The sequence below is a fragment of the Mustela nigripes genome, chromosome 13, assembly GCF_022355385.1.
Source record: "Mustela nigripes isolate SB6536 chromosome 13, MUSNIG.SB6536, whole genome shotgun sequence".
Classification (NCBI taxonomy): domain Eukaryota; kingdom Metazoa; phylum Chordata; class Mammalia; order Carnivora; family Mustelidae; genus Mustela; species Mustela nigripes.
In genome coordinates this window covers 83,018,941-83,042,968 of record NC_081569.1, presented here as the reverse complement: position 1 = coordinate 83,042,968, position 24,028 = coordinate 83,018,941, and the positions used below count along the sequence as shown (strand labels likewise).

At 40.3% G+C, this 24,028-nt stretch overlaps 1 protein-coding gene across 2 annotated transcripts; it reads left to right on the top strand.

Moving 5' to 3' along the window:
- Nucleotides 1–201: 201 nt before the first annotated feature.
- EAPP (E2F associated phosphoprotein) lies at nucleotides 202–23,417 on the top strand. 2 transcript variants are annotated; one of them, XM_059373067.1, is made up of 6 exons: nucleotides 204–417; nucleotides 6,149–6,330; nucleotides 7,336–7,431; nucleotides 9,331–9,448; nucleotides 14,719–14,832; nucleotides 22,796–23,417. In XM_059373067.1, exons 1-6 carry the CDS (start codon nucleotides 323–325, stop codon nucleotides 23,070–23,072), a joined length of 882 nt encoding a protein of 293 aa, XP_059229050.1. In that variant the 5' UTR covers nucleotides 204–322; the 3' UTR covers nucleotides 23,073–23,417. The 2 variants fall into 2 exon arrangements, with proteins under 2 accessions (XP_059229051.1, XP_059229050.1); XM_059373068.1 differs by lacking the exon at nucleotides 9,331–9,448 and having other exon boundaries at nucleotides 202–417; nucleotides 22,796–22,884.
- The last annotated feature ends 611 nt before the right edge of the window (nucleotides 23,418–24,028 follow it).

Below are 24,028 nucleotides of genomic sequence, written 5' to 3'. Positions count from 1 at the left end.
TAGATTTCTGCTTCTTCATGTCACGACGTGAGAGACTGCACATAGAGCGCTCAGCTCAGAATGCCACTTGGGAGACTGCTGATTCCTAGGTTCCGTAATTAGGCTGCGTTTCCAAGTAAGCGGAAGACCCACAGGACGGCGTAGAGACGCTGAGACTCATCCCCTCTTCCGGCCCCCTCACTGGCACGATCTGCGCAGGCGCGCAGGGAGGGCGCGGAAGTGTGGGCGGAAGTGGAGTGGCGGACGCTTTAGCTGGTGCACCTGCGGAGTAAACAGATGCTGTGGGGCGGCTAGTAGTCGGTGTCCGGGGGTGCAGGCCACCATGAACCGGGTGCAGGCCACCATGAACCGGCTCCAGGAGGACTACGACCCCTACGCGGTAGAAGAGCCTAGCGACGAAGAACCCACTTTGAGCAGGTAGGCCCTTGCCCCGTCCCGGCTTCCGAGGCTTCGGGCCGAGGACAAGCTTTAGCCTCATCCAGTCGCTGCGCCTGCCAGGCCCTTGCGGACCCTCGGTCCAGCGACTCGGGCGCCTGTCGCGTCCCGCTGTTGCCTGTGGGACGCCAAGTGGGGTTCTGGTGAGGTTGCGCAGCCACGAGGGAGACGGGGCGGACACCCGCGCGGGGAACGGGAATATTCTGGAATTACGCGTAAGTCTTCAAAAGCCTTGGGATCGAATCCTGCCTTTGCAGCTTACTAGCACAGTGAGTGGAAGCGAGTCACTACCCTCGTTTTTTTCATCTACAAAAAGGGATAACAGCTGCATCTTAAGTATGTTGTGAGACTAGTGGGACTTAATGTGAAGTGACCATCTCGAAAACTAAACTGTCATAAACAGAAATAAAGGAATACTCAACTTTTTTTTTTTTTTAAGATTTTATTTATTTATTTGACAGAGAGAGAGAGAGCGAGCGAGCACAGTAGGGATCAATAGGTAGAGAGAGGGAGAGGGAGAAGCTGGCTAGCCTAGCGGGGAGCTCTCTGTGGGGCTGGATCCCAGAACCCTGGGATCACGACACGACCTCATCCGAAGGCAGACGCTTAAGAACTGAGCCACTCAGGCGTCCGGTCCCCAGACTTTGTTGGAGCACGTTTTGAATGCTTGTTTAGGGCTTCAGTTTTCTACAGACTCTCAGTATAGTAGGGGAAATAAGACACGTATTCGGAACATAAATATCTTGGAAAAAAGTATGTTATCTCAGGACAGTATTGTAGAAAACGAGGACCTGAGATAGACACAGATGAAGTTCTGGAGAGATTTCCAGGAAGGAGGGTTTCAGCTTACCTGGGGGAAACTTGCAGTTTTGCTGGCAAGAGATTTCCTAGCATGTTTATGTTATTTATTTATTTATTTATATTTATTTTATTTATTTATTTTTTTTAAGAGATTTTATTTATTTATTTGACAGAGATCACAAGTAGGCAGAGAGGCAGGCAGAGAGAGAGGAGGAAGCAGGCTCCGGGCTGAGCAGAGAGTCCGATGTGGGGCTCGATCCCACATTGGGATTATGACCTGAGCCAGAGGCAGAGGCTTTAACCCACTGAGCCACCCAGGTGCCCCTATTTTATTTTATTTTTTAAAGATGGCAGCAGAGTCTGTCCATAAACTCTAAAACATTCTGTCCCAACTAAGCTTTCTGTGAAACTGTCCGTCCTCGGCTTGGGAGATTGGACTGCTGTGAAGAGTTTCTTGTGGGGAATGAGGATGAATTCCAAGATTTCCTGCAAGTTTCAGGTAGTGGGTCTGGTCTGTGAAAGGAGATTATCAATTAGTAGGCCTCAGTTAGTTTCATGGAAATTTCACTGAAATAAGTTTTACTGAAATAAGCAGTATTTCCTGGACTTGAGTTACTCAGCCATTACCATCTCCATATTCACCTGTATTACAACTTATTTAATATTTTTCTTTAAGATTTTTGTAGCTAAATTTCTTTTCTTTTCTTTTTTTTTTTTTGGGAGGGGTGGGGGTGAAGTTACTTTAAAGAAGCTCTGTAATCCTGTGACAGTTGCCTCTGGTAAGGTAACTGTAAGAATAAATATTATGAAATGGAACAGTGTTATTAGACAGTATTGCCTGCTCAAGGCTCTGAGTCTGGTGCTTGTTGTCTTAAAAAAGGGGAGATTGGAGAGATTCGGGAAGTGTCTGTCAGGATTTGATTTTATCCTACTTATAAGCTAGTATTTTATAGTCTTACTGTTTCATGGAACCTGGCAGAAAATAAGAAACTCCTGGGTTGGAGACTACACAGAGCAGGCAGAATGAGCATTGCGATCAAGTTGGTTGCTCTTACTTCCCAACTCCTACAGTGGTTGCACGGAGAGGCCGAGGTGGATGCTACATATTCAGTGGGTTGCATCATGGCTGAGGACCACTTGAGCTTGGGAATTCCACTTCTTTTACAGCAGTCAGTAAATAAGCCTGCTCTTTCTCCTGGAGAGAGACCTCACCTTATCCTTCAAGGCTGCACACTGTAAAACACAACCCTGAGAATTGGCCTAGGTGAAGAGTGGTGAGAACTTTGCATTTCTTGACACCCTCAGCAAGAATGTACCTGGCGCATGCAGTGTTGCCTCAGCTAGCTGTGCTGACACTTCTGAAATAGTCACAAGGGTTAGAGAAAATTTGTAATAAAAGTAACTCTCTTGTCTTCTGATTATTCTTTCTTTAAAAAATTAAACTTCATTTTGAGGTAGGTTCAGGGGTAGTTATAAGAAATAGTATATGGAAAAAAAATCAGTGAATTGTATACTTAAGATTTAAAAAAATTAGTTAATTTATTTATTTGAGAGACAGAGAGAGAGCATGAGAGGGGAGAGGGTCAGAGGGAGAAGCAGAAGCAGACTCCCTGCTAGGCAGGGAACCTGATGTGGGACTCCATCCCAGGAGTCCAAGATAATGACGGGAGCCAAAGGCAGTTGCTTAACCAACTGAGCCACCTACGTGCCCTTAATTGTTTGTTTATTTAAGATTTTATTTATTTAGTTATTTAATTTATTTACTTGACAGAGATCACAGGCAGGCAGAGAGAGGTGGGGGGAGGCAGGCTTCCCGCCAAGCGGAGAGCCCGATGCGGGGCTTGATCCCAGGACCCTGAGATCACGACCTGAGCCGAAGGCAGAGACTTAACCCATTGAGCCACTTAGGCGCCCCAATTGTATATTTAAATGTAAGAATTTATGACAGCAAATTAATGCCACAAGAAAAGTTAAACAAAAAATAATACAGAGGATTCTGTGTCTCCTCTACCCACTTTCCCTCAATGTTAACATTAGTATAATATTACAACTTGTGAAATATGACCATTAATATGGTCAAACAAAATGTAGAACATTTCCATTACCACAAGGATCCCTCATTGCCAACTTCCTGCTCCACCGTGGCCTACTTAAATGCTGGTAACCATAAATCTATTATCCACTTCTATAATTTTGTTCTTTTTAAGAATATTATATAAATGGAATCATGCAGTATGTAATTTTTTGGAATTGGCTTTTTTTATTCAGCATAAATCTCTGGAGATTCATTCACATTGTTGTAGGTATCAGTAAATCATTCCTTTTTTATTGCTGACAATTATTTCACCTTTTTTTTTAACCATTCCCTTATTGAAGGATGTCTAGTTTCTTGGTCTGACTCTTGTGAATAAAGCATCTATACATTCATGTATAGGTTTTTGTGTGAATGTAAGTTTTCATTTCTCTGGGATAAATGCCAAGGAATGTGATTGCCGGGTTGTGTGGTAGTTGCATGTTTGGTTTTAGAAGAAACTGTCATGCTATTTTCTTTTCTTTTCTTTTCTTTTTTTTTTTTTTAAGATTTTATTTATTTATTTGACAGACACCGTGAGAGAGGGAACACAAGCAGGGAATGCAGGAGAGGGAGAAGCAGGCTTCCCGCTGAGCAGGGAATGGATGTGGACTTGATCCTAGGACCCTGGGATCATTATGGAGCTGAAGGCAGAATCTTAACCACTGAACCACGCAGCTGCCCCTGTCAAGCTATTTTCCATAGTATTTGTATCATTTTAGAGTCCTTTCACAATGACTTCAAAGTTGTTTAGCAGCCTGTCTGTCCTGGTACTCATTAAGATAATACATTGCACACTTTGGAAACACTGGAATATAGGATACATCAGAGTTTCTCAGCCTCAGTAGCATTGACATCTTGGATCACGTAAGTTTCTGTTGTGTTGTGGGAGGCTGTCCTGTGCATTGTAGGATGTTTAGCAGTATCCCTGACCTCTACCCACTGGATGCCGGTAGTCCCTCCTCCCACCTCTTAGTTGTCACAGTCAAAAATGTCTAGCTATGCCATATAGTCCCTGGAGGGCAAGATGCCCCCTAGTTGGAGACCAGTGGTGTAATTCAAGGGTGAGGGGTTAAGACTGGAAAGATAAATTTTTTTTAAAAGACTTTATTTATTTATTTGGCAGGGAAAGAGACTGCAAGAGAGGGAATGCAAGCAGGGGAAGCAGGAGAGGGAGAAGCAGGCTTCCCGCTAAGCAGGGATCCCAGTGCGGGTGGAAGGATAAGGTGAAACAAAATGGGGAAGGCTCTTCTGAGTGCTGTAGTTGAAGATCTGGCCATAGATGATTTCTTTCAGAATTGGGTAGTGGGGGCGCCTGGGTGGCTCAGTGGGTTAAGCCGCTGCCTTCGGCTCAGGTCATGATCTCAGGGTCCTGGGATCGAGTCCCGCATCGGGCTCTTTGCTCAGCAAGGAGCCTGCTTCCCTCTCTCTCTCTCTGCCTGCCTCTCTGCCTACTTGTGATCTCTGTCTGTCAAATAAATAAAAAATCTTTAAAAAAAAAAAAAAGAATTGGGTAGTGATGTGATGACAGTTTTTTAGGACTAACATTTTGGCAGCAGGATTAAGGATAGAATGAAATAAAAGAATTTGGAGGCATGGTGATCCTGAGGATATGGGGGAACAGGCAGAGTTAAGAGGACCCAAATGAGTAGAGTGGTAAAGGAGAAAGGGAGTATATGGTTCAGGATGAGGAGTGTTAGATGGGGAATTCTCTTATGAGTAGAGTCTGGCTAAGGCCTCTATCATTAGCAGAATTGAATGGTGCAAGTTGCATGTTTTCAGATTTACATTCTGCTGGAGGCTTAAAGGCATTGTCCTAGAAGAAGAACGTAGAGAAACGAAAACCAGGGGTAGTCTGTAACTATTCATCAGACCACAAATAATTGAACATTATTTATGAACTATTGATTGTATTAGAAATATGTTAGGTGTTTCATTCATTTTGATAACATTTCATTTTCTGGTATCTGGTTTTTTTCTGTCATATTGCTATTAATGGGAAACCCAGGGGCAAAAGGCCAAGTAAATTGGCAGTAATTGCTAAGGAGAATTTGTAATATAATTTAACCTTCTTTTTATAGTTCTCTTTAGCTTTTAAAATTGTAACATCTAATTTCTATCTGTTAACATTTTGTTTGGGTATATTAGCTGTATATTGACTACATGTATTAAGTTTTAAGTACAAATAAGTTTTATTTAAGTATGTTAGAAAACTCCTAGTTTTGTGAAGTAAACTTTTCATTGCTGATAGAGTTATGAATTGGTGCATGGTGCAATACTTTTGGAAAACAGTGTGATAATTCAAGAAGTTAGAAAGATGTTTTTATGTCTAGTTCTGGACATTTATCCTAAGGAAATCAACAGAAACAAAATTACATATGCCCTACTGAGCTAATCATTGTAGTGTAATAGCAAAGAGAAATAAACATACAGCATCTATAAGAGGAAATGTTATGCAGACATTGGAAATATATTTGGAAATATGTGAAATGGTTGATCTTTTTTTTAAGATTTTATTTATTTGAGAGAGGGCGTGCAGGCACACATGAGGGGGGAGGAGCAAAAGGGGAGGGAGAAGTCGACTTCCGGCTGAGCAGGGAGCCTGCCAACCCTGAGATCACCCTGAGATCGTGACCTGAGCGGAAGGCAGATGCTTGACTGACTGAGCCGCCCAAGCCCCCTGAGAAATGGTTGATCTTTAAATGAAAATAGCTGTATGTAATATAATACATAAATGCAACCTTGTAAAAACTTAAAATTGTTGGGCAGTGAGATGGTGGAAGTTTTAGGTCATTTTAATTCTTTAGTATTCACATGTCTTATGATTTAAATGCAAACTAGTTCTGAAGATGAAGTGGATGTGCTTTTACATGGAACTCCTGACCAAAAACGAAAACTCATCAGAGAATGTCTTACTGGAGAAAGTGAATCATCTAGTGAAGATGAATTTGAAAAAGAAATGGAAGCCGAATTAAATTCTACCATAAAAACAATGGAGGACAAGTTATCCTCTCTGGAAACAGGTAAACTTTTAGTTAAATTTTCATATAGATAATTTTCTAAGCTCTGCAAGGGCAGGAACCTTATTTATGCTCTGTTGTGTCACACTGGCACTTTGAGTAGGTGCTCAATAAATATTTATTGAGTGAATGAATAAATATGTTTGGCAAGTTGAGCATAGTTTTCATTGATGACTAGTGAAGAATTTTCCTGTTGTCGAAATGACACTGTTTAGTTTTGTTTACTTGTGTGATTTTCTTTTGTAATTTTTACCCTAGGATAAAAAAGACACAAGCTTATAGAGGTGTTTTTAGGGTTATATAGCACTGATACGGCAGAGTGAATGATAGGTCACCACAAATTCCTGTCTCGTTTTATACTTCATTTTGATGCTTTGTTTTTATGTAAAGTGTACCTGCCCCAAAACTGATTTGTGCCTCAGCTTTGGTTTGCATGTATTAACTGTTAGGAACTGAAAGCATATGTAATAGTAATAACAATAAGAGCAAAAGCAGATGTTAATTAAGAGGAGGAATTAGGGACACAGGCTTGTGAATATAGTCTGAGTTGAGGTGCTGGGCACAACTGGGAGAGGAAAGTGTGTCCTTGAATCATGCCCCCTGTCTCTCTTTAGGGCTCTTATCCTCTTTCCCCTAAAGTTGTGTAGGAGATGTTTATTTTCTGTTCTTAACAGTGTACCACATGGCTGAGAGGTAGAGATATGTATGGTGGCAACCTGGAAATAGGCTATTTTGTAATTCAGTAAAATCTAATTCAAGATTTGTGAGAAGGGGGAGAGAAAAATTTTCTCATGAGTTGGAACACTTCATTACACTGTAACAATTACAGTTCTCTGTAATTGCATAGGGCATAGAAATTCCGTAAGTCATTGATGTGAAAGTATTTTTTCATCCAAATGAGATTGGGAGTGAGTTGATAATTACTTTGAGGTGATGGAAGAGTAAGTTGCGTTTTTTTTCTTGTCAGTTGCATATGGTTTAGTCTCTAAACTGCTCTTACGTAAATAGGGTCTTCCTCGGGAGCTGGAAAAGTTGGAACAGCTCTGACAAAGTACTATGATGATATATATTTTGATTCTGATTCTGAGGATGAAGACAAACCAGGTAAGTAGCATGTTTATCAGATTTAGACGTTATATTTTATAGAAAAAAAAGCTTAACAATTACTGTATATTAGATTTTGCCTCCCGAGTTTTATCTTTTAGAAATTCTAGGCTGTTGGGGCACCTGGGTGGCTCAGTGGGTTAAACCTCTGCCTTCGGCTCAGGTCATGATCTCAGGGTCCTGGGATCGATCCCCACATTGGGCTCTCTGCTCAGCGGGAAGCCTCCTTCCCCTTCTCTCTCTACCTGCCTCTCTGCCTACTTGTGATCTCTCTGTAAAATAAATAAATAAAATCTTAAAAAAAAAATTCTAGGCTGTTGATGTGAAAACAAAAGCAGGAATTGATAAATAAGAACGGATGGGAATGCACATATGAGGACATGGGACCGGCAGGGGTGCTGCTTGGGCACTGCATGGGCATATTGGGGAGAAAGGAGAGTGTGTGTCCCAGCTCAGTCCTAACATCTTCAGGGCTCTTGGCCCCCTTCTTAAGGTTCCTTAGTACAGCCACATTTGCTTTCATACCTGCAAATAATTAATAATATTATTTTTACAGAAAATATAGAAATTTATAATACTTTATATTTTGCAGAAATTTTTCTAACTCATTGCTTTTTTATCGGCTTCTCTGTTCTCTGGAATTGATTTTGTATAAAATCAGAGCAAAGGTAAACATAATAAGAGTTAAAACTGATTTAATTATATCAGTAATTATGCTGAAATGCACAAGTAACACATTTATATGGTAAACAATTAGATGCTCAACTGACTGCCGTTCAGGCACTCCAAGAAACAATTTTATATTTTTATATATTATTACCTAAATGTTAACCTACTTAAGGAAATTTTAAGAGTCTAGTGCATGTAGATAACCATAGTGGGTTTTCACTTTTTTTAAAAAAAATTTTCTTTCTTTTTTTTTTTTTTTTTAAGATTTTATTTATTTATTTGACAGAGAGAAATCACAAGTAGATGGAGAGGCAGGCAGAGCGAGAGAGGGAAGCAGGCTCTCTGCTGAGCAGAGAGCCCGATGCGGGACTCGATCCCAGGACTCTGAGATCATGACCTGAGCCGAAGGCAGCGGCTTAACCCACTGAGCCACCCAGGCGCCCTAAAAAAGATTTTCTTTATTTATTTTGAGAGAGAGAGACTGTGTGCACACATGCCTGCTTACGTGAGTCAGGGGAGGGGCAGGGGGAGAGGGAAAAATCTCAAGCAGCCTCACCCTGAGCATGGAGCCTGACACGGGGCTTGATCTCATGACCCTGAGATCATGATGCAAGCTGAAATCAAGAGTTGGATGCTTCATTGACTGAGCCACCCAGGTGCCCCTGATTTTTTTTTTAAGATTTTACTTCTTTATTTGTCAGAGAGTGAGTGAGAGAGTGCATGCATAAGCAGGGGGAAGGCAGGCAGAGGGAGAAGCAGGCTCCTCACTGAGCAAGGAGCCCCATGTGGGACTCCATCCTGGGACCCTGGGATCATGACTTGAGCTGAAGGCAGACCCTTGACTGACTGAGCTACCCATGTACCCTGAAATACTTTTATTCTGATTTCAGTAGTATTTTATATATGGGAACTTGTTGAGAATTTATAACATCAGGAAGTTTTTGATCTTGGTTTATGTTGGTCTTTCTGAGACTGAATTCTTATTATTTGAGTACAGTTCTTGAGATAACAGTATATTTTTAGTGAAGAAATAATTTTTTCCTCTGTCATTTTCATTTTAATGCCTTATTAATTGGACAAGAAATTTATTTGGAGAAATAGTTAAAAAAAATTTTGGGGGGAAAATACACATAGAAAAAAAAATGTAGCTGAAGATTCTATGTTCTGTATTATAGAAGTGTGTGCTTTAGACCTGATACCTAGCCATATGCGTAACATTTTAAAAATTAGCACAGGTGACCAAGAAGAAGAAGAAAAAGCGACACAGGATTCCAACAAATGATGAGTTACTATATGATCCTGAAAAAGATAACAGAGATCAGGCCTGGGTTGATGCACAGAGAAGAGGGTAAGAACTTAACTTTAATATTTAGAATCTTTAGAGAAAAATGATTAAGAGATGTTTTTTACTACATTCACATTTTTAAAATAAGATTTTATTTAGGGGCACCTGGGTGGCTCAGTGGTTAAAGCCTCTGCCTTCAGCTTGGATCATGATCCCAGAGTCCTGGGATTGAGCCTGAGTCGGGCTCTCTGCTCAGCAGGGAGCCTACTTCCTCCTCTCTCTCTGCCTTCCTCTCTGCCTCCTTGTGGTCTCTGTCTGTCAAGTAGATGGATGGAATCTTTTAAAAAAAAAAAGGATTTTGTTTATTTATTTGTCAGAGAGAAAGGGAGAGCACAAGCAGGGGGAGTGGCAGGCAGAGGGAGAAGTAGGCTCCCGCTGAGCAGGGAGCCTGATGTGGGACTCAGTCCCAGGACCCTGGGATCATGAACTGAGCCAAAGGCAGACATTTAACCGGCTGAGCCACCTGAGCATCTCTGTGTTCACATTTTGAATTTATGTGTATTGTGTTCATACAGACATACATTAAAAAAAGAATTTTGGAAGAAAACTGTTGAATTATTTATTTTGAAAATTACCAGCAGATTTCACTCAGATGACTTACTTGTTTTTTAAATTTTTCTGAAAGATTTATTTATTTATTTGACAGAGAGAGCGAGGGAGAGAATAAGTTTGGTGGCAAGGGGCAGGAGATGGGGAGTCTCTTAAAAAAATATGTATTTATTTGACAGAAGAGAGAGCACAAGCAGGGGGAGCAGCAGAGGGAGAGGGACAGGCAGGGCTCCAGGCTGAGCAGGGAGCCTGATGTGGGGCTCGATTCTAGGATCCTGGGATTATGACCTGAGCTGAGGGTAGATGCTTAACTGACTGAGCCACCCAGGTGCCCTGGGGAGAGAGTCTTAAACAGACTCTGCTCTGAGAATGGAGCCTGACTTGGGGCCCAATCTCGTTGAGCTGAAACCAAATGTCAGATGCCTAACTGGCTGTGCCATTCAGGCACCTGTCAGGTAATTTATTTTTAAAAAACTGTTGTTGAATTCAAACTGCTATAGTCAGTCTCTCCATTGAAGAAATAATGCTGACTTTTTTCAAATAGACATAATTTCAGATTATTTGGAGAGTAAACATTTATGTGGATAAAGAGTGGATGTTACATTTTACACCTGACTTGTTCTTTTTAATTATTTACAGATTCAATTTTTAAAAGATTTTATTTATTAGAGTGACCATGAGCTGGGGGGGCGGGGAGTGGCAGAGGGAGAGGGAGAAGCAGATTCTCCACTGTGTGGGGAGCTTGACATGGGACTCCATCCTAGATCCTGGGATCATGACCTGAGCTGAAGGCAGATGCTTAATGACTGAGCCACTCAGGTGCCCCACAAGTTAGATTTTTTTTTTTTTAAAGATTTTTTTTATTTGTTAGAGCGCAAGCACTGGCAGACAGAGTGGCAGGCTAGAGGCAGAGGGAGAAGCAGGCTCCCTGCTGAGCAAGGAGCCTGATGTGGGACTCGATCCCAGGACGCTGGGATCATGACCCAAGCCGAAGGCAGCCGCTTAACCAACTGAGCCACCCAGGCGTCCCGATTTTTTTTTTAATTGAGGAGACATTCACATAATATAAAATTAATCATTTAATTTATTTAAAGATTTTTTTTTTTTTTTTGACAGACAGAGATCACAAGCAGGTAGAGAGGCAGACAGAGAGAGAGAGGAGGAAGCAGGCTTCCTGCTGAGCAGAGAGCCCGATGTGGGGCTCGATCCCAGAATCCTGGGATCATGACCTGAGCTGAAGGTAGAGACTTTAACCCACTGAGCTACCCAGGCGCCTCCATTTAATTTATTTAAAATTCATTGTTTTAAAGTGAACAATCCAGTGGCATTTAGTATATTCACAGTGTTAGGCAACTCCTACCTCTATTTTTCAAACCATTTTCATCATCCCAAGAGGAAATGGCCATACTTGTTTTTCAGTTCGAGTTTATGAAGGCTAATTTGTTATACAACTAAAATCTAGGCAGTATACTGCTGTTACCCAGTGCTTCCCTCACCTGGCTGTGCTTCAGAATCGCCTGGGAAGAATTAAATGCAAACCCTGGAGTCCCATTCTAGGAAGCTTTGATTTAGCTAAGGTAATAGGGGCCGGGATGGTAAACTCTTGAAAACTGAACAACAAAAGATAAATCAAGTATTTTTTAAAAAAAGATTTTATTTATTTGACAGAGAGATCACAAGTAGGCAGAGAGGAGGCAGAGAGAGAAGGGAAAATAGGCTTCCTGCCAAGCAGCGTCCGACATGGGGCTTGATCCTGGGACCCTGAGATCATGACATGAGCTGAAGGCAGAGGCTTAACCCACTGAGCCACCCAGGCTACCCATAAATAAAGTATATTTAAGTCCAGAGAGAGTTTGATGTTGTTGGGTGTTTGTACCTTACCTTTTAGCCTCCAGTCTCCCACTTTGTTCTTTGTTATTTTTCCTTCTTTCCTTCTCAAAGTTTTACCCAAGTACCACTTCCTCCAACTACCCTTTGTATTTATTAAATAAATATGTTTTGGTTACCCCTGTGCAAAATGAACATTTTGAATGCCATGATTGATACTGAGATAGTTAAGGAGATTACAGTGTAGCTCTTGATTCTGTTCAGTGAGGTAAGATGGAATGTATTTTCATCATTCTATAATCTTTAATCAACTGACCCATCCAGGCATCTGTCATCGTTCTATAATCTTAAAAAAAATTTTTTTTAAAGTAAACTCTGTCGCCAACATGGGGCTTGAACTCAAGACCCCAAGATTGAGAGTCAAATAGTCTACCGTCTGAGTCAACCAGGCGTGCCTTTTGTTATATATATATCTTGAGAAGAATTAACATTTTATTGGTTTATTCACATTCCTGCATCAAGCGGTAGTTGGAATGTGAGATTACAGAAACCAACTTAAAATAATCAGTTGACTACGTTTTCAGTGTCATGTTCACTGCTACATCCCAGACATCTTAGACTTTGTGTTAAATGGACACTCATTAAGTATATGTTGAATGAATATGTTACTTTCTTAGGTTTGGGTTTTGAAATTTGCTAAGCATTGGAGGGATATAACAACAGTTAAAAATAAGTACCACATATTTTCAGTATTTTTCCCTAGAGACATTTGAAGAGTTTGGGAAGTAATGTCAAATAATTTATCTTTTGTTGTTTGGCTTTTGGGCGTTTACCATAACTCCCTTTTCAGAAACATATGCTTTTATACTTTAGTACCTTCATAAGTAGATTCGTATTATACTTTTGCAGTCAGCAAATGTTCACTGAACAGTGACTATGTACCAGACACTGTTCTAGATTCTTGAAATACAACAAAGAACAAAACGGACAAAAATCTTAAAGTACTTAGAGCTTACATGCTTGCTTTTAAAATGTAGCTTTGCTAGGTTTTTCAAATTAATAGACTTTATTTATTTAGATTTTTTTTTTTTTAATTTATTTGAGAGAGAAAACGCAGATGAGGGAGGGACAGAGTGAGAGAATCTCAAGTGGCTCCCTGCTGAGTGTGGAGCCTGATGCTGTGTCAGTCCCACCACTAGTCACAAGTCGAAACCGGAAGTTGGACTCTCAACTGACACAGCCACTCAGGCACCCCAAGAGACTTTATTTTTTAGAACAGTTTTAGATTTACAGAAAAATTGAGCCAATAATACAGAGTTCCTGTATATCCTCCCACAATAACACACACATACACACACAAGAGTTTCACCTATTACTGACATGTTAGATTAATATGTACATTTGTCACGATTAATGAACCAGTATTTATATATCACTATAAACCAAGGTCCATACTTTATTCAGAATTTCTTCGTTACCTGCTATGTAATTTTGATTGCAAGAGCCAATCCAGGATACCAGGTACTTAGAGTTGTCATGTCTCTTTAGGCTCTTCTTGCTGTTGACGGTTTCTCTGACTTTCCTTGGTTTTGATGACCTTAACAGTTTTTAGGAGTAGTGGTCAGGTATATTGTAGGAGGCCACTCTATTGGAATGTGTGATGTTTTTCATAGATTAGACTGGGATTATGGGTTTTGGTGAGGAAGACCACAGAGACAAAGTGCCATTTTCATCACATTGTAATGAAGGGCACATATTGTCAACATGATTTATGATTGTTAATGTTGATCTTGGTTACCTTGGTGAGGAACTGTTTGTCAGGTTTCCTCCTGTAAAGTTAACTCTCCACCCCTCCTTTGCATACTGCACTTTGGGAAGGAAGTCACTATGTGTAGCCCAGACTTGAGGAGTGGGGAGTTATGCTCCACTTCCTTGAGGGGAGAATATCTTCATAAATTATTCTTTCATACGGGAGATTTGTCTGTTCTTCATCCTTCCCTTTGTTCGTTTGTTCATTCATTCGTTCATTCATTCATTCATATCAGTGTAGACTCAGGTATTTATTTATACTTTGGGTTATAATCCAATATTGCTTTATTTTGTTCTAATTGTTTCAGCTTTGGCCATTGGGAACTCTTTCAGCTGACTTTTGTGACCCCTTGACATACCTGCTTCATTGTTTTTGAGCACTTCCTTACTTTCTGGCAGTACAGGAAGCTCCAGGTTCATCTCGTATGCCTATTCCTAGAATCAGCCATTTTTCTCAGGAGTACTAGTTTCTTTTATTGGAGAGTGGCATTAGACATCAAGATCTTTTTTTTTTTTTTTTAAGATTTTATTTATTTATTTGACAGAGAGATTACAAGTAGGCAGAGAGGCAGGCAGAGAGAGAGAGGAGGAAGCAGGCTCCCTGCTGAGCAGAGAGCCCGATGCGGGACTCGATCCCAGGACCCTGAGATCATGACCTGAGCCGAAGGCAGCGGCTTAATCCACTGAGCCACCCAGGCGCCCCTAGACATCAAGATCTTGAGGGCACCTGGCTATCTCATTTGGTAGAGCATGTGACTTTTTTTTTAAGAGGGGTAGAGAGAGAGACAGGTGGGGAAGGGCAGAAGCAGAGGGGGAGAGAGAATCTTAAGCAGGCTCTATGCCCAGAGTGGAGGCTGACATAGGGCTCAATCTCCCAACCCTGAGGTCATGACCTGAGCTGAAATCAGGAGTTCAACACTTGACCCACTGAGCTACCCAGGCACCCCAGAGCATGTGACTCTTAATCTTGGGGTTGTGAGTTCAAGCCCCATGTTGGGCATGGAGCCCTTTAGAAAAAAAGAATCAGGATCTGGCTTTAATATATGTCTTTTTCACTACCCCCACCAACCTTTCTTTTTCTGTTGTAGCTACCATGGTTTTGGAATACAGAGGCCACATCAACAACAGCAGCCTGTTCCAAATAGTGATGCTGTCTTGAATTGCCCTGCCTGCATGACCACACTATGTCTTGATTGCCAAAGGTAACGAATAAAGGCTGACCACATGCACACACAAAACGAAAAAAAATTTGGTGGTCTTTGTTTAAATCAGGAATAGACTTTCGAGGTATATACTTAATAATTTTTTTTTTTTTAAGATTTTATTTATTTGATAGCACAAGCAGGGGGAATGGGAGAGGGAGAGGGAGAAGTAGGCTGCCCTCTGAGCAGGGAGCCTGATGCGGGACTCAGTACCAGGACTCTGGGATCATGACCTGAACTGAAGGCAGACATTTAATTGACTGAGCCACCCAGGCACCCCTATACTTAGAAATTCTGATAAAGTTCTGTCCTCACATATCCTTGCTGCTACATGATTAATCTTTATACAAATAATTTTGGTTATATGTATTTCTGTTATAAGTAGTTTTTCTAATAAAGCACTTATCAGTGCTGACAAGGATTCAGTGAAACTGCATGTATGTTATAGAATGACATAATCTGTCAAAGACACTCTTTTCAAAAAAAATTTGTGACGAAATACATATAACATTTATCATTTTAGCCATTAAAATTTTTACATTAAAGAGTACATCAGGGGCGCTTGGGTGGCTCAGTGGGTTAAAGCCTCTGCCTTCGGCTCCGGTCATGATCCCAGGGTGCTGGGATCGAGCCCCAAATCGGGCTCTCTGCTCAGCAGGGAGCCTGCTTCCTCCTCTCTCTCTGCCTGCCTCTCTGCCTACTTGTGATCTCTGTCTGTCAAATAAATAAATAAAGTCTTTAAAAAAAAAAGAGTACATCATTTGGATATTCAAATTGAATATTTTATTGTCAACTAGACCATTTAAAATTTTAGACTCTTTTCCTAGCTTTATTGAGATGTAATTGACATATAACATTGTTTATATGTTAGTTTCAAGTGTACAACATGATGATTTGGTATACACATGTATTGCAAAACAGTTACCACAATAAGGTAAGTTAACACATCTATCACCTCACATTTATACCTTTTTTGTGTGTGTGTGTTGAGAACTTTAAGATCTGCTTTCTTAGCAACTTTCAAGTATGTAGTTCAACATTGTTAACTACATGCTGTTTATTACATCCCCAGACCTTCCTCATCTTATAACTGGAAGTTTGTACCATTTGACTGTTTTCATTCATCCACCCTTCCCCCACCAACCACCAATCTGCTCTCTGTTTCTATGAGTTCATTTTGTTTGGATTCACATATAAGTGAGGTCAGTAGTTTTTTGTCTCTGTCTGACTTACTTCATTTAGCATAATGCCCTTAAGCTCATCCATGTTTTCACAAATGGCAGGATTTCCTTCTTTTTTTTTTTTCATATTCTATTATATTTATACATCATGTTTTCTTTATCCATTCACCTGTGTATGGACACTTAGTTTGTTTCCATGTTTGACTGTTATGAGTAAAGCTGCAGTAGATTTGGGGGGAGAAGACCACAAAGGTAAAGTGTTGTTTTCATTATATTATATCAAGGGCACAGACTGTCAACAACAAAAAAATCAACAGATTTATGACTGTTAATGTTGAACTTGATCACCTAGCTGAGGTGGGGATGGAGATATCTCTTTGAGATAGTGATTTCATTTCCTTCAGACACATACCCAGAAGTAGGATTGCTTGATCATATGGTAGTTCTATTCTTAATGTTTGTTTAAAGGTTTTATTTATTTGACAGAGAGCATAGGTAGGCAGACCAGCAGGCAGAGGGAGAGGGCGCTGAGCACGGAGCCTGATGTGGGGCTTGATCCCAGGACCCTGGGACCATGACCTGAGCCGAAGGCAGCCACTTAACTGACTGAGCCATCCAGGTGCCCCACTATTCTTAGTATTTTGAGGAGGCACCATACTGTTTTCCAGAGTGACTATACCAATTCATATTCCCACCAGTAATGCAAAAGGGTTCACTTTTGTTTTCTCTTGTCTTTTCGATAATAGCCATTCTAACAGTTGTGAGGTGATACCTCACTGTAGTTTTTGATTTACATTTTTACATGATGATTAATGATGATGAACACCTTTTCATGTACCTGTTGGCCATTTGTGTATCGTTTTTTGGAAAAAATGTCTGTTTTGGTTCTTTGTCAATTTTTGCTTTACTCTACTTTTTTTTTTTTTTTAAGATTTTATTTATTTATTTGACAGACAGAGATCACAAGTAGGCAGAGAGGCAGGCAGAGAGAGAGGAGGAAGCAGGCTCCCCACTGAGCAGAGAGCCTGATGCGGGCCTCGATCCCAGCACCCTGGGATCATGACCTGAGCCGAAGGCAGAGGCTTTAACCCACTGAGCCACCCAGGCGCCCGCTTTACTTTACTTTTTGTTGAGTTGTATGAGTTTCTTGGATTAACCCTTTGTCAGATACATAATTTACAAATATTTTCTCCCATTCCATAGGTTGCCTTTTCCTTTTGCTGATGATTTCTTTGCTATGCAGAAGCTTTTGAGCTTGATGTAGTCCCACTTGTTTATTTTTGCTTTTGTTGCTGTGCTTATCCAAAAAGTCATTGTCAAGACCCATATTGAGCTTTTTCCCTGTGTTTTCTTTGAGTAATTCTGTAATTTCAGGTCTCACATTTATGTTTTTAATTCATTTCAAGTTAGTTTTAGTGAGTGGAGTAAGTCAGGGGTCCGGTTTCATTCTTTCGCATGTGAATATCTAATTTTCCCCAAATCACTAACTGAAGAGATTATCTTTCTGGCATTGCATATTTTTGGCTCCCTTGTCAAGTATTAGTTAACCATGTATGCATGAGTTCATTTTGGGGCTCTCTGTTCTGCTCCATTGGTGTGTGAGTCTGTTTTTATGCCCAAACTGTACTGTTTGATTACTATAGCTTTGTAGTACAGTTTGAAATTAGAAATTGTGATGCCTCCAACTTTGTTGTTATTTCTCAAGGTTGCTGTGGCTGTTTGGGGTCTTTTGTGATCCCATACAGCTTTGAGGGTTTTTTCTATTTCTGTGAAAAGTGCCATTGAAATTTTGATTAGATTGCATTGACTAAGATGGCTTTGGGTAGTGTGGACATTTTAATAATGGTAATTCTTGGGGCGCCTGGGTGGCTGAGTGGGTTAAGCCTCTGCCTTCAGCTCAAGTCATGATCTCAGGGTCCTGGGACTGAGCCCCGCATTGGGCTCTCTGCTCAGTGGGGAGCCTGCTTCTCCCTCTCTCTGCCTGCTGTTCTACCTACTTGTGATCTCTCTCTCTCTGTCAAATAAATAGATAAAGTCTTAAAAAAATTATAGTAGTTCTCTGATTCATGCACATGGGATTTTTTTCCATTTACTTGTATTTTCTTCAGTTTCTTTCATGAATGTTTTACAGTATATAAATCTCTCACCTCCTTGGTTAAGTTTATTTCCAAGTATTTTATTATTTTGGATGGCATCATGAATGGCATTATTTTCTTAATTTCTTTTTCAGATAGTTTACTGTTAATGTACAGAAACACAGTAGGTTTTTGTATATTGGTTTTGTATTTTGAAACTTGCCTGAATTTCATGTTTATTTTTTATTTTGTTATTTATTATTATTTTTAAGATATTTATTTGCGAGAGAGAGTGAGAGAGCACAAGAGGGACTGTGGCAGAGGGAGAAGGAGAAGCAGGCTTCCCATTGAGTAGGGAGCCCCTTTTAGGGCCCGTTCCCAGGACCCTTGGATCATGACCCAAGCCGAAGGCAGACGTCCAACCAGCTGAGCCACCAGGGCACTCCTTATATTTATTTTAACATTTTTTTTGGTGGTGTCTGTGATATTTTATGTTTAAAAGATTATATTATCTGCAAACAGACAGTTGTACCTCTTTCTTTCCTATTTGGATACCTTTTATTTCATTTTCTTGCCTGATTTTGCCCTGGCTAAACTTAAAGGACAATGTTGAATAGGTGAGAGTGGTGAGAGGGGGTACTCTTTGTTCTCTGTTTTAACCATTTTATTTATTTATTTATTTATTTTTAAAAGATTATTTATTTATTTATTTGCCAGAGACAGAGGGAGAGCGAGCGAGAGAGCACAGGCAGACAAAGAGGCAGGCAGAGGCAGAGGGAGAAGCAGGCTCCCTTGCCGAGCAAGGAGCCCGATGTGGGACTCGATCCCAGGACCCCGGGATCATGACCTGAGCCGAAGGCAGCTGCTCAACCAACTGAGCCACCCAGGTGTCCCTGTTTTAACCATTTTAAATGAACGATTCAGTGACATTAACTACTATCACAGTATTGTGCAGCTATCTTCACAGTCCATTTCCAGAACTTCTTTTTTTGTCATTCCAGACAGAAACTCTGTACCCATTAGACAAAATTTCCCCATTCTCCACATCTACCCACCCCAGCCTGTGGTAACTTCTATTCTGTTTTTCTTTCTGGATCATTCATTGCTCATGTATAGAAGTGAACAGATTTTTGTGTGTTGATTTTGTACTCTGCCACTTTGCTGAATTAGTTTATCAGCTCTAGTAGTTTTCTGTGCAGTCTTCAGTTTCCTACATATAATGTCATGTCATTGGGATGCCTGGGTGGCTCCCTTAGTTAAGCATCTGACTCTTGATTTCAGCCCAGGTCATGATCTCAGGGTGTGGGCTTGAGCCCTGCATTGGGCTGTGGTGGGCAGTGAGCCTCCTTGGGATTTTCTCTCTCCCTCTACTCCTCTTGTCTTTTCTCTCCCTCCCTCCCTTCTGTCTCTCTCCCTTCCTGTCTGTCTGTCTCAAAAAAAAAAAAAAAAAAGTGTGTGTGTGTGTGTGTGTGTGTGTATATATATGAAATGTATATATTATATATATATAACCAAAACTAAGTGGTACTGTGGGTGGTGGATTTGTTCTAGGTACTAATGAATAGCCAGATACGGTTCACCTTATTATAAGCTAGCTTGAGGTTTTTGATCATCTGCAGCAATTAAATTTTGTGCTTTCCAAATGAACTCTTGTGCTTTTTGTGTATAAGTTGACAACCCAGAGTATACTTATGGAATGTAGAAAAAGTAAAATGTCTTTGTACTGCAGTTGTTTCTCTTCCAGATTAAACCATATTATTACAGAGTTGCTGTACTCAAAAGAAGTTGTTCCATAATGTAACAGATAGAAATCAGCCTTGGTAAAAACTGTGTTCCATGTTAATACAGGATTCTAGTCCAGTGGAGTATAAATGAAATTTTTATAATCTTACTTGGAGAAGTACCAGCTTGCATAATCTAAATTCTTTGTGGGTGGTGTTAGTGGTGGAGATCAACGTTTGGAACTAATGAAAGTATACTTGAGTTTGCTGTGTTTAGCCAGATAGATATTTCTGTTGCATGAGGTTTAAGGGGAGAAAAATCCAACTTATTAGGTGGGGAAAGAGGTAGGAGAATATTGAGTATATGAGGAGAACAAATGAAGCATTATCTATTCTGTAGACTGCTGGAGAAAAGCCAGGAGTGGACATTGTAAAGTTGGAAGCTCTTTAAGCTTTCATAAAACTGTAGCTTTTACTAAAATGGTGACAAGAATAGTACCACTTTTTTTTAATTTAATTTTTTTAAGGATTTTGTTTATTTATTTGACAGAGATCGCAAGTAGGCAGAGAAGCAGGCAGAGGGGGAGGGGGAATCAGGGCCCCCACTGAGCAGAGAGCCTGATGCAGGACTCGATCCCAGGATGCTGAGATCATGACCTGAGCTGAAGGCAGAGGCTTAACCCATTGAGCCACCCAGGCACCCCTTTAATTTTAATTAATTAATTAATTAATTGACAGATCACAAGTAGGCAGAAAGGCAGTCAGAGAGAGAGGAAGGGAAGCAGGCTCCCCGGTGAGTAGAGAGCCTGATTTGGGTGTCGATCCCAGGACCCTGGGATCATGACCCGAGTCGAAGGCAGAGGTTTTAACCCACTGAGCCACCCAGGCACTCCGGATATATTCATTCTTTAAACTATTCTCTATTAATAAGTTTTTTCCTGTTCTTAAAATAACTCTTAACATTATTTTATTTTATTTTTTAAAAGATTTTCAGAGAGAGAGAGCATGAGTAGGCAGAGTGGCAGGCTGAGGGAGAGGGAGAAGCAGGCTCTCCACTGAGCAGGGAGCCCAGTGCAGGGCTTGATCTCTGGACCCTGGGATCATGACCTGAGTCGAAGGTAGCTGCTTAACCGAATGAGCTACCCAGGCACCCCATTTAACATTTCTTTAAATTTCCCATTTTGTTCTCATGTTTTTATTTTGGTTATATTTCAGTAAGTTTTTTTTGTCTTTAAATTTTAACTACATTCAGCAGGGATCCTTGCTTCTCTCCCCAATTCCCTCCCCTCCGCAGCCTACCTCTTTGCCTACTTGCGGTCTCCGTCTGTTGAAAAAATAGATCTTTAAAAAAATTTTAACTACATGGAGAGATGAGAATATCCAGTGGGGAAAAAAGATAGTCTCTTCAATAAACGATGCTGGGAAAATTGGACCACTTTGTAGCACCGTACACAAAAATAAATTAAGGACCTAAATGTGAAGCCTGAACCATAAAACTCCTAGAAAAAAAACAGTAAGAAGTAATTTCTTTGCTATCAGCCATTTCCCCAGTAAGGCAAGGAAAAAAACGGCAACATTTTTTCAGATATGTCTTCTCAAGGGAAAAAAAAGCAAGAATAAACTGATGAGACTACACCAAAATAAAAATCTTTTGCACAGTGAAGGAAACCATAAACAAAATGAAAAAACAGCTCATGGAATGGGAGAAGATATTTGCAGGTGATCTATTTGTTACAGGATTAATATCCAAAATATGTAAAAGAACTGATAGAACTCAACACTGAAAACCCAAATAATCTGATTAAAATGGGCAGAGTACTGAATAGATGTTTTTCCGAAGTAGACTTATAATGTCCAACAGATAACATGAAAAGATGATCATTAATCATCAGGGAAATGCACTTAAAGCCACAGTGAGATACCATCTTACACTTGTCATGATGGCTAGAATTAAAAAGTGTTGGTCAGGATGTGGAGAAAAGGAAACCCTCGTGTACTGGTGGTGGGAAGGTAAATCGCTGCAGTCATGGTAGAAAACAGCATGGAAATTCCTTAAAAAAAAAAAAAATAGAAATAACCAGTGAGGGGCGCCTGGGTGGCTCAGTGGGTTAAGCCGCTGCCTTCGGCTCAGGTCATGATCTCAGGGTCCTGGGATCGAGTCCCGCATCGGGCTCTCTGCTCAGCAGGGAGCCTGCTTCCCCCTCTCTCTCTGCCTGCCTCTCTGCCTACTTGTGATCTCTCTCTGTCAAATAAATAAATAAAATCTTAAAAAAAAAAAAAAAAAAAGAAATAACCAGTGATGCAGTCATTCCAGTACGGAGTATTTATCCAGAAAGTGAAAAATGAAATTCGAAAAGATATATGCACCCTTGTGTGTATTGTAGTATTTACAATAGTCAAGATATGAAAACAACCTAAGTGTGCTTTGATCGATGAATAGACTGTGATATATGCACACAGTGGAGTATTACTCAACCATAAAAAGGATGAGGGTCTTGCCTTTTGTGACAACATGGATAGACCTAAAGGGTATTATGCTAAGTTCAATTAAGTCAGAGAAAGACAAATATTATATTATTTCACTTATACGTAGAATCTAAAAAGCAAAACAGATGAATAAACGATGAAAAGGAGAAGCAGACCCATAATTACAGAGAACAAACTGATGGTTGCCAGAAGGGAGCACAGTGGGGGATGGCCAGCACGAGTGAAGGGGAGTGGGGGAGATAAAGGCTTCCAGGTGTGGAGTGAATAAGTCATGGGGATAAAATACAGTGATACTGTAATAGCATTGTTGACAGATGGTAGCTGCACTGCTCTGTTGAGTATAGTAGTGTGCAAACTTCTTGAATCACTGTGTTGTACACCTGAAACCAATGTAACACTGTGTCAACTATACTTCAGTAAAATTAAAAAAAAAAATCTAAATGGATAACCTATTAAAATAGAACATAAATCCAAATTCTTCATTTCATTTTCCTCTTAGGCACGAATCCTACAAAACTCAGTATAGAGCAATGTTTGTGATGAATTGTTCTGTCAACAAAGAGGAGGTTCTAAGATACAAAATCCCAGAGAACAGGAAGAAAAGGCGAGGCCCTAAGAAGATGAGGTCCAGCCATGAGGATGCTGCAGAGCCAGCAGAGGCACAAGCAGAAGAACTCTACCACCCAGTCATGTGCACCGAATGTTCCACTGAAGTTGCAGTCTATGACAAGGATGAAGTCTTTCATTTTTTCAATGTTTTAGCAAGTCATTCTTAAATAGCTAAGTTGGCATTTAATTGCCCAATACCGTATGTAAGGCAAATACGGACAGTTCTTTTCCTTCTGAGCGGTTATTTGAGGACACATTGTTGATCTTTTTGAAAGAGAATGATTGTCAGCCTTCATCTCTCCACCCCCTTAAAGTTTTTTTCCCCAGCTCTGATGGGACTCATTATTCATTCCCTTTTTGAGGGGCATTTGGAAACTATGGGGCTTTTTATATATTAAAGCTCTTTAGAATTAAAATGTTCTGGAGTTATAAGTAATCTTTCTGTCAGTTTTATTTTTATTTTTTATTTTGGTTGTACTTGTGGTGTGATTAAACTAGAAACTATTTCCTGGCTTCTGTCTATATTGTTTTTGCTAAGAAGTATCTTTATTTACTTTCTGCCTTACAGTATGGAGTGACAGTATTTAGTAACTGTTACAGTTACATGGACTTAATATTGCCAGGTATTTTGAGTAATTAATATAGGTCTTTCCCTAAAAGGATTGTGTAGTAATGGTATTCTAAATGTAGTGAATTAACACAGTAAATAGAAATTTCTGGTGAGGAAAAGCAACCTCACCCTCCATCCTTAGACTTAAAAATCCTTTTGCTGCCTCTTGCACCCCCATTTGTTCTGGAACTTCTGTTTCCAGCAACCAATGTGTTGTTTTTCCTTTCTTTCTTCTTTGTATTAATAGTATAAAAATCATTAGTGACAGCTTGGAGGAAATTGCATCATAGGCATTGGTGCTTTTGAAAAGAAGGAACTGTTTCCAAAACATTAGGAAACTCAGAGTCCCGATATTCTCATAGAGATATGATAGAGTGAAGTAAAGTCAGGGAATATTTTTTTTAAAGATTTTATTAGAGAGAGAGAGAGAGAGAGAGAGAGAATGAGTAGGGGAAGGAACAGAGGCAGAGGGAGAAGTAGACTTCTGGCTGAGCAAGGAGCCCAAAGTGGGAC